Source organism: Juglans regia, chromosome 13 (genome assembly GCF_001411555.2).
Source record: "Juglans regia cultivar Chandler chromosome 13, Walnut 2.0, whole genome shotgun sequence".
Taxonomy (NCBI): domain Eukaryota; kingdom Viridiplantae; phylum Streptophyta; class Magnoliopsida; order Fagales; family Juglandaceae; genus Juglans; species Juglans regia.
The window spans coordinates 28,655,029-28,666,691 of record NC_049913.1 but is presented as its reverse complement, the minus strand read 5'-3'; the positions used below and the strand labels follow the sequence as shown (position 1 = coordinate 28,666,691).

Here is an 11,663-nt window from a genome sequence, read left to right as displayed (position 1 = left end):
TAGACTTCACAGGGATAGGCACGATCTGTCCCCCAGACTCTCAGTATAAATAGCAATTTTCAGGTATGAAAAAGCTTTCTAGACTCTCTTATTATTTATAAACTTCTAAAATACTCTACCGACTTTAGCATTCGGAGACTCTCCAGCCCCAAGATCGCTCTCTCCGAATTTTTTCGTTCTTTATTTTTGCAAGCTTAATCTTAGAGACTCGATTTCCTAAAATCTGACTCAAAAGCTAATACTTGGTATGAATACAAATGTATATTTTTACCTAAAAAAAAATAAAAGACAGGCTGCCATACCAGTCAGCCAAACGCATAAAATATTCCGGAAAACACATACCTTTTTTTTAAGGTACGGATCCTACCATTGTGCAATATTCTTCAAGTATACCACTCTTATGAGTAGATATGAAAGAGACTGAAAATATATACCGAGTTGCAAGTCTGTCTCTTTGGTGGGTGCCATGAAATTAAATTGGCACAACAAGCAAGCATCTGCATTGGCACTTCACCCATTAAAGCTGGATTCATGGATTGAGTATAGATTGTCACCCACCACTATGAGGACATTTTTTCCCATTTCTCATCATTGTTTAACTAAAACAATTCTACCTGTTCAAGAATATCCTCTCTAAGGGAATTCCATATTTGATTATAATTTTCTAATATATTAATGAATCGTAGAATTTTTAACCTAATGTTATGGGTTTGATTTGGATCAACTTCAACTCATTATACGAGACATGCATATCCCATAATGAATAACTAAGGTAGTGCATATATATATTACCACCCAAAGGAAGGTTGAAACTTATGTGCCGTTTGGATAGTGAGTTAATATGAAATGATATGAGTTGAGATGAAAGTTAAAAATTGAATAAAATATTGTTAAAATATTATTTTTTAATATTATTATTGTTTTAGTATTTGAAAAAATTGAATTGTTTACTATATTTTATGTAGAAATTTAAAAAAATTATAATGATGAGATGAGATGAGATGAGATGAAATATTTTCACAAAGTAATATGCTTCATATAATACATTAGATTTACTTTATAATAAAAATAAATTTATAATATGATGTATTATATTAAATCACATTAATTTATAAGTTTATTTTTATAAAAAAAATTTATGACTAAATCATTTTTCTTCAAACAATATTATAAATTGCCTACTAAAAAATGTTCCACCTCCTATTTATTTGCGGGAAATGAAAGGAGCTATTAAAAAAAAGATAATAAATTAATATTATCTTTTTATTATTTTTAATTATATTTATAAAATGTGATTTATCGAATGTCAACTTAAGGATTGATAATGAAATAAGATGAAATTGTTTTATATGAGTTAAATAAAATATTGTTTGAATATTATTTTTTAATATTATTATTATTTAAAAATTTAAAAAAATTAAATTATTTATTATATTTTATGTAAAAATTAAAAAAAATTATAATAATAAAATGAGATAAAATTAAATAAGATGATTTGTGCATCAAACCGGCCTAAAACAGTCGAAAAAATCTAGTTATAAGCGATTCTGCACATTAATATATACACCCATTCAATATGATTGGTTAGAAAGTAAACTTTATTGAAAACGGTGCTAATTTGAATTTAGAATATGAAGACAACAGTATTAGTACCAGATTAGTACGCAAACTTGTTTATACATAATAAAACTCAAAATAGTCACCAAAAGTCATCGAAAAACCGTCAAAAACTACCATTAGAAAACCGTTACAAACTACCACATAACTTTTGTACTCGAGAACTGTGGCATTGACAGAGAATAAAAAATATAGAGATAATTAGGGCTGCGCATAAAGGGTTGGATCCGATCGGTCTGCAAGATCCGATTTTTCCAATCCGAATAAAGACGGTTCATCAGGTCAAAATTTAACATTGAATTTTAAACAATGCAATCCGTCGAAACCGATCAACACAAGAAAAATTGAATTTTAACATAGTTACATACAAAGTAGCATAACATACCTGCCTCAGATAATTTTTTTATAATTTTTTATATAATTATATTTTAAATAATGAATATTTTTATAAAATAATTTATAAAATTAATATCATTCTTCAAGTAATAACTCTTTAATTATAACTCTTTAATTAGTATCGAAAATAATTTATTATTATAACTAAAATACGGAATCAGAAAGGTTCTTATTATTAGGCAAAAAAGAAAAAAAAAAAGCCGTCAAAGAGGGAAGGGAGAAGCGAACGTCAAAATGGTTGGGAATGATTCTTTCTCAACCATCGGAAAGAAAAATAGAAAATACAGAGAGGAGAGAGAAGAATAGCCATAGCCAATCCATCTTTGCTTGCAGGCTGTCCCTTTGATCTATTCCTCTCTTTTGAGAGAGAGAGAGAGAGAGAAAGAGAGAATCGAGGTGTGGAAACCACGTAACGCAATTCTTGGAGAGAGAGAGAGAGATCTGAGCGGTAAAAATGGGGACGCTACAGACTTGGAGAAAAGCCTATGGCGCAATCAAAGACTCCACCAAAGTCGGCCTCGCCCATGTCAACAGCGATTACGCGGTCTTTTTCTTCGTCTTCTTCTTTCTATTATTAATTATTTCAATCGATATTCTTTCGATTTTCTACCACAATCCTTCATCGATTCGATTCGTTTATTTTGAGTTTTCGAATATTAAAATTTTTTCCCTAAAATTTAGGAGTTGGATGTGGCCATAGTCAAAGCTACGAACCACGTGGAGTGCCCACCCAAAGATAGACACCTCAGGAGTGAGTAATCGTTTCCGACTTCCCCCTTCACAGATCCCATTTTTATTACTTCTCAGCGGAATTTTCAATTTTGGGGGACACTACGTGATTGTCATTTTCTCTTCTGTTTCAGAGATTTTCGTTGCCACTTCGGCGATTCGGCCCCGTGCCGATGTTGCTTACTGCATTCGTGCGCTTTCCCGGCGATTGGCGAAGACTCGTAACTGGACGGTATATATGTGTCGATTTTACTGCTTGTGGTTTTCGATTGCTATGCCGACTTGTTTAGTCCTTCTAGTTTTTTTCATTTTATTAAATACGGTTTTGAGGCGTTTTTAATATTTACTGAGTTTGGTGGTTTGATCCATACATTGTTGTTTACCTTTCCATCCAGTGTTTTTTGCCTATGTGTGTGACGTGCTTGTTATTGGTTGTATATCTGTCGTTTTACATTAGTGCCTCTAAGTTGCTTAGAAATTGTGTTTTTATCTCTCATTTACATTTATTTAGATCAGAGTTGTCTTGATCTAAATAGGATTGTGCAAACTTCCAGTTTCATCTTAACTTACATCTGTGGAGTCTACTTCAAGGCCATTAGGAACCCAAGAAGTTATGCGATTGTGTTCATTATTTTCCTATGGACCATGTTTCCTATAAAGCTAGGTAAATCTTTTGAACTGGATTGTTATAATGATTTTTATGTTGTTTCTGGCGACTTTATGCATCTATATGCACTAATGTGGTGGGTATTGAGAGTAAGAAGTTATTGCAATTGATAATGATATAAGGGACTTCAATTAGAACCCTAACTAGCCCATTTGGAATATAAGCGCACGTGTGGTTTATAATTTCCTTAGGTCATTACAAAAGGTTTAAGAGGCAATCCTTAGTCACTAGCATGGACTTGAATTGTGCCACTTACAACGAAATGGCATAATGAGGAAATCGTGGAGTTAAGAGAGGGCAGATGGTAATACCTCAGACTGAGTATAACTAACTAGTTATTAATTGTATTGGGTATACCTTAGATTGAGTATAACTAAGGAGGCATACCTCAAATTGCTCCCCTCCATCTAGTTATTACTCTAAATGACATTTAAATAACATTTTTTTTAATAATTTAAATAACTCTAAATAACATTGGTACTCAAAATTCTTCTAATTTATTGCTTCCTTTGTCCATTTGATCATATCCTAGTCAAGCCTTTTTTTTCCAAAAAATAAGGATATCGTGGCTGGGAGAAGTTTGCTGGGGTTGCAAAAGGAACAAGTTTAAGCACAAGCTGCACGGCTGAAATCTAATCTTAATCTATGTGCCCTCAACCCAAGTTATTGAAGTGGAGAGGTTGCTGATTTTGAGTATGGACAGACCAATACCGGGGGCACATGGAAACTAGAAATATTCAGTCCCTTTTTGAACTTAAGGTGAGTAGATTGTGTCCTATCAATGTTGGGTGTCCCTTAGAAATATTTTTGCAACCATATAGCCTTTTCCTTTTTCTTGGCAATGAAAACCACTTACGGTTTGTTGCCAATCAGAACTCATTATCCAAATGATTAATTCTTGCCAAATTTTAACCATGAAGATTTAATCCAAATTTCATAAATTTCTACTTCTTTAGGGTGATGAACCCTCTTTTATGACATGTACATAGGCTCTAAGTTTGCAAGTTGTGGAATGTGAGGTCTAAGGTTTATGAATAGAGATATACATGGGCATGATGCTAATGCGAAGAGGCCAATGCCCATTATCCATACCCGTCAATTTCTTACTAGTATATGCCCTTAGTAGGGTTGACTATGGTTTGGTCTATCTTGAGGGAGTTCTTACGGACCTCCTGTGTCTAACCCTTAGATTAGGTTTAATGCGAGTCTATCCACACTGCTCAATCGATAGGGTGCTATTATTGGATCACCTAGATAGTCTTCCACACTTGGGGGTCTCTCCCCCCCCCCTTCTTTTCATGCCTTGCTCTTCTCTACTTAAATTAGAAAAAAAACACAGAGAGAGAGAGAGAGAGAGAGATCTTAAGGATTAGATCTTTTTAGGCAACATTTTATCTATACTATTGTATGTTGTTTTTTTATTTTTTTGTGTGAGATTTTGTACTTATCCAGGGAAAGTCTAACCCATATATGGACCTGTACTTCAAAAAGATTAGTCAAGGTTTCACTTGGAGTTCTTTGAAATCCTTATAAATTGCAAGAATTTCTCCCTTCCGGCTACTTATAAAAAAAAAATTCTCCCTTCCAACTAAAATGGGACCCCATTCATCTCCCTTTCTCTCCTATACTCAATTTGATATTTCTCATCTCTCCCCATCCCCAATGTCCTTGTCAAGCCATTCTATTGTAGGTGACAGGACTCAAGTCGCACACTTTGAATAGGGATTAGTTATGACACCTTTTGTAATGACCCATAGAAAGCCCAAGCCATATTTGGACCTATACCCCATTAAATCATAGTTTCTTGGAATCATTATAAACCCCATTAACTTCTCCCTCCCAAGTAATGTGGGATCTCATTTACCGCCCTCTCTCCTATGCTCGATCAAGGTATTACAGATCTAGTCCCTTTTGTGTTGTGTTCCCGATCCTAATGTGTTGCTGCAAACACGTGGGCTTTGTTGATATTTGCCTTTCTTTCTTCAATAATCTTTCATTCCAGCTAAGTTTTTAAGGCTTATTAGAAGACATTGTATGGCCTTTCATTCTTAAATAGGATTTTTTGAATGACAAATAGAATAAAAAACTTGCAGCTATATTGCCTTTTCATCTTCTTCCATACATCCAATGTTTTCCTAATGGCATGGGCTTCTACATGTATGTCATATTTTGGCTCTTCTAGGATTAAGTTACTGCACATCTTGTGTCAAAGAGGTGTTGCAATTCAATGTACGAAAAGCTAGAATTTATGGGTTAATGCATACTATGTATTGAAGGACATGGAGAGTCATTAGTACTGGAAAATGTTTCTTTGCCCTCTTTATATTGTTATTAAATAGGGTATTTCTTCTTCTGTTCTTGCATTTGGGACTGTTTTGATGGAGGTAAATACTGATGTAATAGTTTTTTATGAGTGGGGTACGCTTTTCATCTATTGTGGTGTCTTGTGTCCAAGTTGTATAATGTTCTTTTGACGCTTTTGAATACGTTGAATCCTTAACAGGTGGCATTAAAAACACTGGTAGTCATCCATAGGCTATTAAGGGAGGGTGATCCTACTTTCAGAGAAGAACTTCTGAACTTTTCACAGAGAGGGCGAATACTCCAGATTTCTAATTTCAAGGATGATTCAAGCCCTATTGGTTAGTCCTTCACCCTTTTCTCTTCCTCTTTTATTCTCTCTATTGGTTGTTAACACTGGTTTACTGATAAAATAAAATAAAAAAAAAATGGTTGTTAATACTGGCTCTAACCGATGTACTTGAACTATCGTTGCTTTAGTTCGCTACTACTAATATCTCTTTTATCTTTTCTCTCAGCTTGGGATTGCTCGGCCTGGGTACGCACATATGCATTGTTTTTGGAGGAACGACTTGAATGTTTCAGGGTTATTAAGTATGATATTGAAGCTGAACGTCTACCAAGACCTTCCCAAGGGCAGGACAAGGTATTTTACTTGATATGTATTTCCTTTTTTCTAAGATGCGGAATTTAGAATAAAATAAAAGCAGTCCTAATATCATTGCTTGCCTTGAAAGAACAGACAAGGGGCAGTATGCAAATAAAATTAAAGATGATATAGGATTTGAAGTTCCTAACTCTGGAATTCTTTTCTTTCTTTCTTTTCCCCTTTTTCTGAATGCCTGTACCTCTAATTTATCTGTTAGGTTATTTGAACTCCCAATAATTTATTAGTATTTTATGATAGTTGCTAAGGCTACTAAGCTCATTTTGTTTTTAGAAAATATTTTTTTTTATTCATGCTTCTGGATCTTGTAGGGTTTGTTTCCTAAAAATCCAAGCCGAAGAAACTTTGTTTGGCAAATTTTAATTTGTACCCCTAGTTTTTTCCACCCTGAAAGAAGTTATGTGAATGAAGCCTCTAAGGATTATATTCAACTGATAGAGACAGTCTATGCCATTGATGCCTACCAGAAGTTCTATAGAGAGTTCTGTTGGATGTCCAGTGTCTTGATTGATATTTAATAGTCTTGCCAGCATATTTGTTTTCTCAAACTATATGGGTGTGAATCTCTCATTGCTTCAGATTCATGAAATTATGAAATTCTCACCCCACCCAAACCCACCCCTCTTCGTCCCTCCTTTTCCTCTTCTTTTACCAGCAGGGCTACAGCAGAACCAGGGATTTGGACAGTGAAGAACTGTTGGGGCAATTGCCAGCTTTGCAGCAGCTGCTGTATCGTCTTATTGGTTGCCGGGTACTTGTTATGCCCCTTTGATGTTCTGTTTTCATATTTTTTACACACTTTTCCTTTAGATATTTTTAATTATGCATAGCATATTAATATGGGCAAAAAATTGACTTATTTTTCACTTTTACAGCCAGAAGGAGCAGCTGTTGGCAATTATGTTATACAATATGCTCTGGCTCTGGTATGTGTGGCATTGCTGTTTTCTGTAATTTATTACTACAATTAGTTGTGCATTTAAATTAAAGAATATTTCTACGTTTCTTCTTTTGAATATTTTGAGTCATGAATGGTGAAATTATTTTAGAGATCTTAAATGAGTCTCCTTATAAATAGTTGACTCCCATTTCATTATGTTGAGCTTGCCGAATGGTGTTATGCATGACGACCAAAAATGATTCAGCAGTTCCAGTTTTTTCAGTTGATGATACATAAATTCAAATGATTTTATTGATAAAAAAAAAATTCAAATGATTTAGAAATTAGAAATTTCTGTGAAATTTTTGGTTACTTGTTGAGATGCTTTGAATGTCCTCCCTTTTTGTTTCTCTCTACCTTTGTCTATTTTTTTGTTTCTTTTTTGTTGTGGGGGCAGGGATATGCTGTAGTGTGCCTTGGTCAGAAATTGATGGAGGACAGAAGGAAAATAAAAGCTGACTCCCATATTTCACTTCCTGTCCCTTGCCCTCTGATCTATCATTTTTTCCTGTCAAGAAAAGAATAATATCATTTTAAGTGCTTAACTCATAAAGAACTTTATTTGAACTTGTTCTTTACAATTTTTATATGTGCTATAATCAGGTACTGAAAGAGAGTTTTAAAATTTACTGTGCTATCAATGATGGGATCATCAATCTTGTTGATAAGGTGAATTGATTATTATTTATGGGAGTCTTGCTAATTAGGAAAAAATGTCATTTGTTGTCTATATTTTCCATACTGCCAATAATCTGATCTCATTGCAGTTTTTTGAGATGCCAAGACATGAAGCTGTCAAAGCCCTTGATGTCTATAAACGAGCTGGCCAGCAGGTGACATTATCCATTTCCAAAAATGATGCCAAGTATTAGTTATTTGTTGATAGCTATTTACTGCTCTATTTTTTTCATACAATTACTAGATATGAATGCTATAAGGTCTTACAGTTCACTTTTAAACGATAAAAAAAAAGGTCCTACAGGGGCCATCGGACTTGGGGGTATGCTCAAGTGGTGAAGGCCTTGGGCTTGGGGGCATGCTCCCCCAAGGTCTAAGGTTCAAATCCCCTTGGGTGCAAACAATCTCTAGGGGCCATGGACTGGGGGATTTTTCCCTTGAATTACCCGAGGTGCACTTGTGGGAAACTCCTTGTTGAGGGCCTGTGCACCCCTGCGATTAGTCGGGACGCTGTTCCGGACACCCGGTGCCAATAATAATAAAAAAAAGGTCCTACAGTTCACTTTTATGGTGTTTCACTTAACAGACCTTGGTTATTGCTGCAGGCCTTCGGCCTTTCTGAGTTCTACGAAGTTTGCAAAGGATTGGAACTTGCTAGGAATTTCCAGTTTCCTGTTCTTAGAGAGGTATTGATGCTATTAGAACATCTTGGTGTGTAGTCAACTTTAGGCTATTTCCTCAAGTCTAATTTTTTATCCCACCTAATTGCTTAATGCTTATGTTTTCCAGCCTCCGCAATCCTTTCTTACAACAATGGAAGAGTACATAAGAGAGGCACCCCGGGTGTTTCCTGTTCCAACTGAGCCTTTGGTGAGTCATTGTTTTATAATGAGCAAGAACATATATCCATTGCTTAGTTAAGTGAAATGATTTTTTTTATTGATTAGTATACTCATTTATGAAATTTGTAAACCAGTCTCTGTTTTGTTCCCTTTGGATCTTTTTACCGGTTCATTGGCACTAATCAACCTAGAGATGGAATAATGCTTTTGTGAAGCTGTGCTACTGAACTAATATGTGGTCATTATGGTCAGCTTCAATTGACATACAGACCAGATGAAGGCCCTTCTGAAGAGACAAAAATGTCCAATGATGAACCTGAGCCACCACCTTCAGATAATGCTGCTGTACCTAATGTTGAGATTACTGCTCCTCCTCCTCCTCCTCCTCCTACTCTTCCTCAAAACACCCTGGAAACTGGTGATCTACTGGTAAATCATTATGTTCTGAGTTTCATCAACTCAGTTTATGTTTTTTGCAGAATTTATTTAATTTCTTAACACCTTTTTTCTTTTTTGGTTGACTCAGGGATTGGGTTATAACACTGCTGATGCATCTGCAATTGAAGACAGAAATGCTTTGGCTCTAGCAATAGTTCCATCAGATTCTGGTCACGTTTTCTTCTTTTGTTGCTTTCCAGTAATGCTAATTAAGCCATTTTAGATGGATTTTTGTTTACCTAGTGAGTGTTCTCATATTTGCAGGTGCTGCCCCAACATTTGATTCTAATGCCGTACAAGCAAAAGATTTTGATGCTACTGGATGGGAACTTGCCCTGGTCACCACTCCAAGTAGTAACATTTCATCAGTTAATGAAAGGCAATTGGTAGGCCCTTATTCTGTGTCCTTATTTGTTCTCCACACGTTTTGTGGTCATTTTAGCCATTTACAGCATATATTGAAGATGTGCACGCACGCGCGCACTATATTGGACATGGTTAAAGGATTTTGGACTCACCTTCATGGTTTTTTATTTGCTTATTTGTGATCAAAAGACACTGGATATGTTTCTTAGTTGTTTTTAGTTTGTGAGGATTTAGGAGAATGTAAGTTGATGAAAGTGCTTGCACATGACATTTGGCGGAGGAGCACTTTTCCACAAGGCGCCACTAGTTTAAGCATTTCTTATCGTCTTCAAGTCTGATTAATTGCAATATAATCTCACTAGTGGGTAGGCCATTCTTCAATTTCATGCATCTGAGACCAAATCTCATGGAAGAAATGTTTTTTTTTTTTTTTTATAAGTATGGAAGAAAGGTTTTTCTTTTTGGTATATGGGTTTAATTATTTAAGTTTGGTCAATGAATGTCAGGCTGGTGGATTGGACTCCCTCACTTTGAACAGTTTGTATGATGAAGGAGCATATAGAGCTGCGCAGCAGCCTGTTTATGGAGCACCAGCTCCAAATCCATTTGAGGTACAAGACCCATTTGCTCTGTCAAGTAGTGTTGCTCCACCCCCTGCAGTTCAGATGGCAGCGATGGCTCAACAGCAGGCCAACCCCTTTGGTCCATACCAACCTACCTTCCAGCCACAGCCACAGCCACAACAACACTTGATGATGGCCCCAACTAATCCTTTTGGTGATGCTGCATTTGGTGCATTTCCTGTGAATCCAGTTACTCGCCCACCAACTAATAACCCATTTGGAACAACTGGTCTGCTGTAAAAACAATGTTTTTGAACTTCCCAAAATTGTAATGTAGTCGGTGAAGTTGATTTTTTTGCATTTGGAAATGAGTGCAGCAGTTTGGGTAGGATGTTTGAACCACAGGAGAGGGTTTTGGGCAAGAAGCTACGTGTATGGGTTGTAAAAGTGAGCGAGTGAATAGCCGAATATGTAATAATTAGTCGATACGATTGAGATTTTATGATTTACTTTGGAGTTGCTTTAACTCTTTTTTTTTTTTTTTTTTTAAATTTAAAGCGAATTCCTTTTTTCTTTAATTAATACTGGAATCAAAGAGATAGAGATATCCATGAGCTGAGCAGCTTCCTTATCCTCAGTGTTGAGCAATGTTTGTTTGCATGCGTTTGTTACATTTCATGATTCCTCATACGCCTCAGCACTCAATACCAAAGGTGTCCCATTTTTCAATCTAGCATATCTAATCAAATGAGGTTTCTTATAGATCTCGAGGTTCCTCATTGGCCCTAGTAAATAAAAATAAAAATAAAAAGAGAGCGAATTCGTTTATCTGATTGTTGAGAGGGTCGTGAAAATTACATTTTGCATTATTAGTGAAGCTTTTCCTTTGTTTAATGCATATGGAGCACTATAGAATATAGATATGGAAGAATTCAATAGAAGAAGTTGGCATCTATCTGACCAAGAAAAATCCTCCTTTGTCGTAAATCAAATTCAGGGGACAAGAAGACCCACTCATTCATTTCTTATCTTGGAATTAGTCTTTCTATGCATTGGCCCGCGTTGCTCAATCAATTGCTATAACATCTGCCATAGGATTCACAGAAAAGGAATAGCAGAACTAAAAGTAGATAAAGAACCACGGCATAACGAATGGGGGGCTAGATTGAATTTACAAAAGCACCCATAGAAAAATCTCGTGATGTCTTAATAATTATTGGGAAAATCTAGCAAAGATTGGCAAAAGAAAAAAGTTTTATATATTTTTATATAAAATAAGATCTCTTATTCATAAATAATCAAATAGAATGAATACAATGAGGAAGACCCACCAAAGTAATGCTCTCCTCAAAGAGTTTCAATGCATCCCTTGCAAGATTATGAGCCAAAGAATTTCAAGTTCTAGGAATAAAATTGACCAACCAACTAGACATCTTAGTTAGTAGCTCCTTCATGTCTC

The 11,663-nt window shown here is 35.4% G+C and overlaps 1 protein-coding gene across 2 annotated transcripts; it reads left to right on the top strand.

Annotated features, from left to right (window-relative positions):
• Window positions 1–2,222: 2,222 nt before the first annotated feature.
• On the top strand, window positions 2,223–10,741 carry LOC108980589 (putative clathrin assembly protein At2g01600). 2 transcript variants are annotated; one of them, XM_018951557.2, is made up of 15 exons: window positions 2,223–2,557; window positions 2,695–2,764; window positions 2,877–2,974; window positions 5,913–6,051; window positions 6,229–6,356; window positions 7,036–7,128; window positions 7,253–7,303; window positions 7,921–7,986; window positions 8,085–8,150; window positions 8,601–8,681; window positions 8,785–8,865; window positions 9,090–9,266; window positions 9,364–9,445; window positions 9,540–9,661; window positions 10,148–10,741. In XM_018951557.2, the coding sequence occupies exons 1-15, from the start codon at window positions 2,468–2,470 to the stop codon at window positions 10,502–10,504; spliced, it is 1,701 nt and encodes a 566-aa protein (XP_018807102.2). In that variant the 5' UTR covers window positions 2,223–2,467; the 3' UTR covers window positions 10,505–10,741. The 2 variants fall into 2 exon arrangements, with proteins under 2 accessions (XP_018807102.2, XP_018807101.2); XM_018951556.2 differs by having other exon boundaries at window positions 2,224–2,557; window positions 7,033–7,128.
• The last annotated feature ends 922 nt before the right edge of the window (window positions 10,742–11,663 follow it).

Bases quoted from the DNA above. Each gene is read 5' to 3' on its own strand.
- LOC108980589 (XM_018951556.2), top strand. From the start codon at position 2,468: ATGGGGACGCTACAGACTTGGAGAAAAGCCTATGGCGCAATCAAAGAC. The intron at 6,357-7,032 runs GTATTTTACTTG...TTCTTTTACCAG, and splicing joins CTTCCCAAGGGCAGGACAAG to CAGGGCTACAGCAGAACCAG. The intron at 9,267-9,363 runs GTAAATCATTAT...TGGTTGACTCAG, and splicing joins TGGAAACTGGTGATCTACTG to GGATTGGGTTATAACACTGC.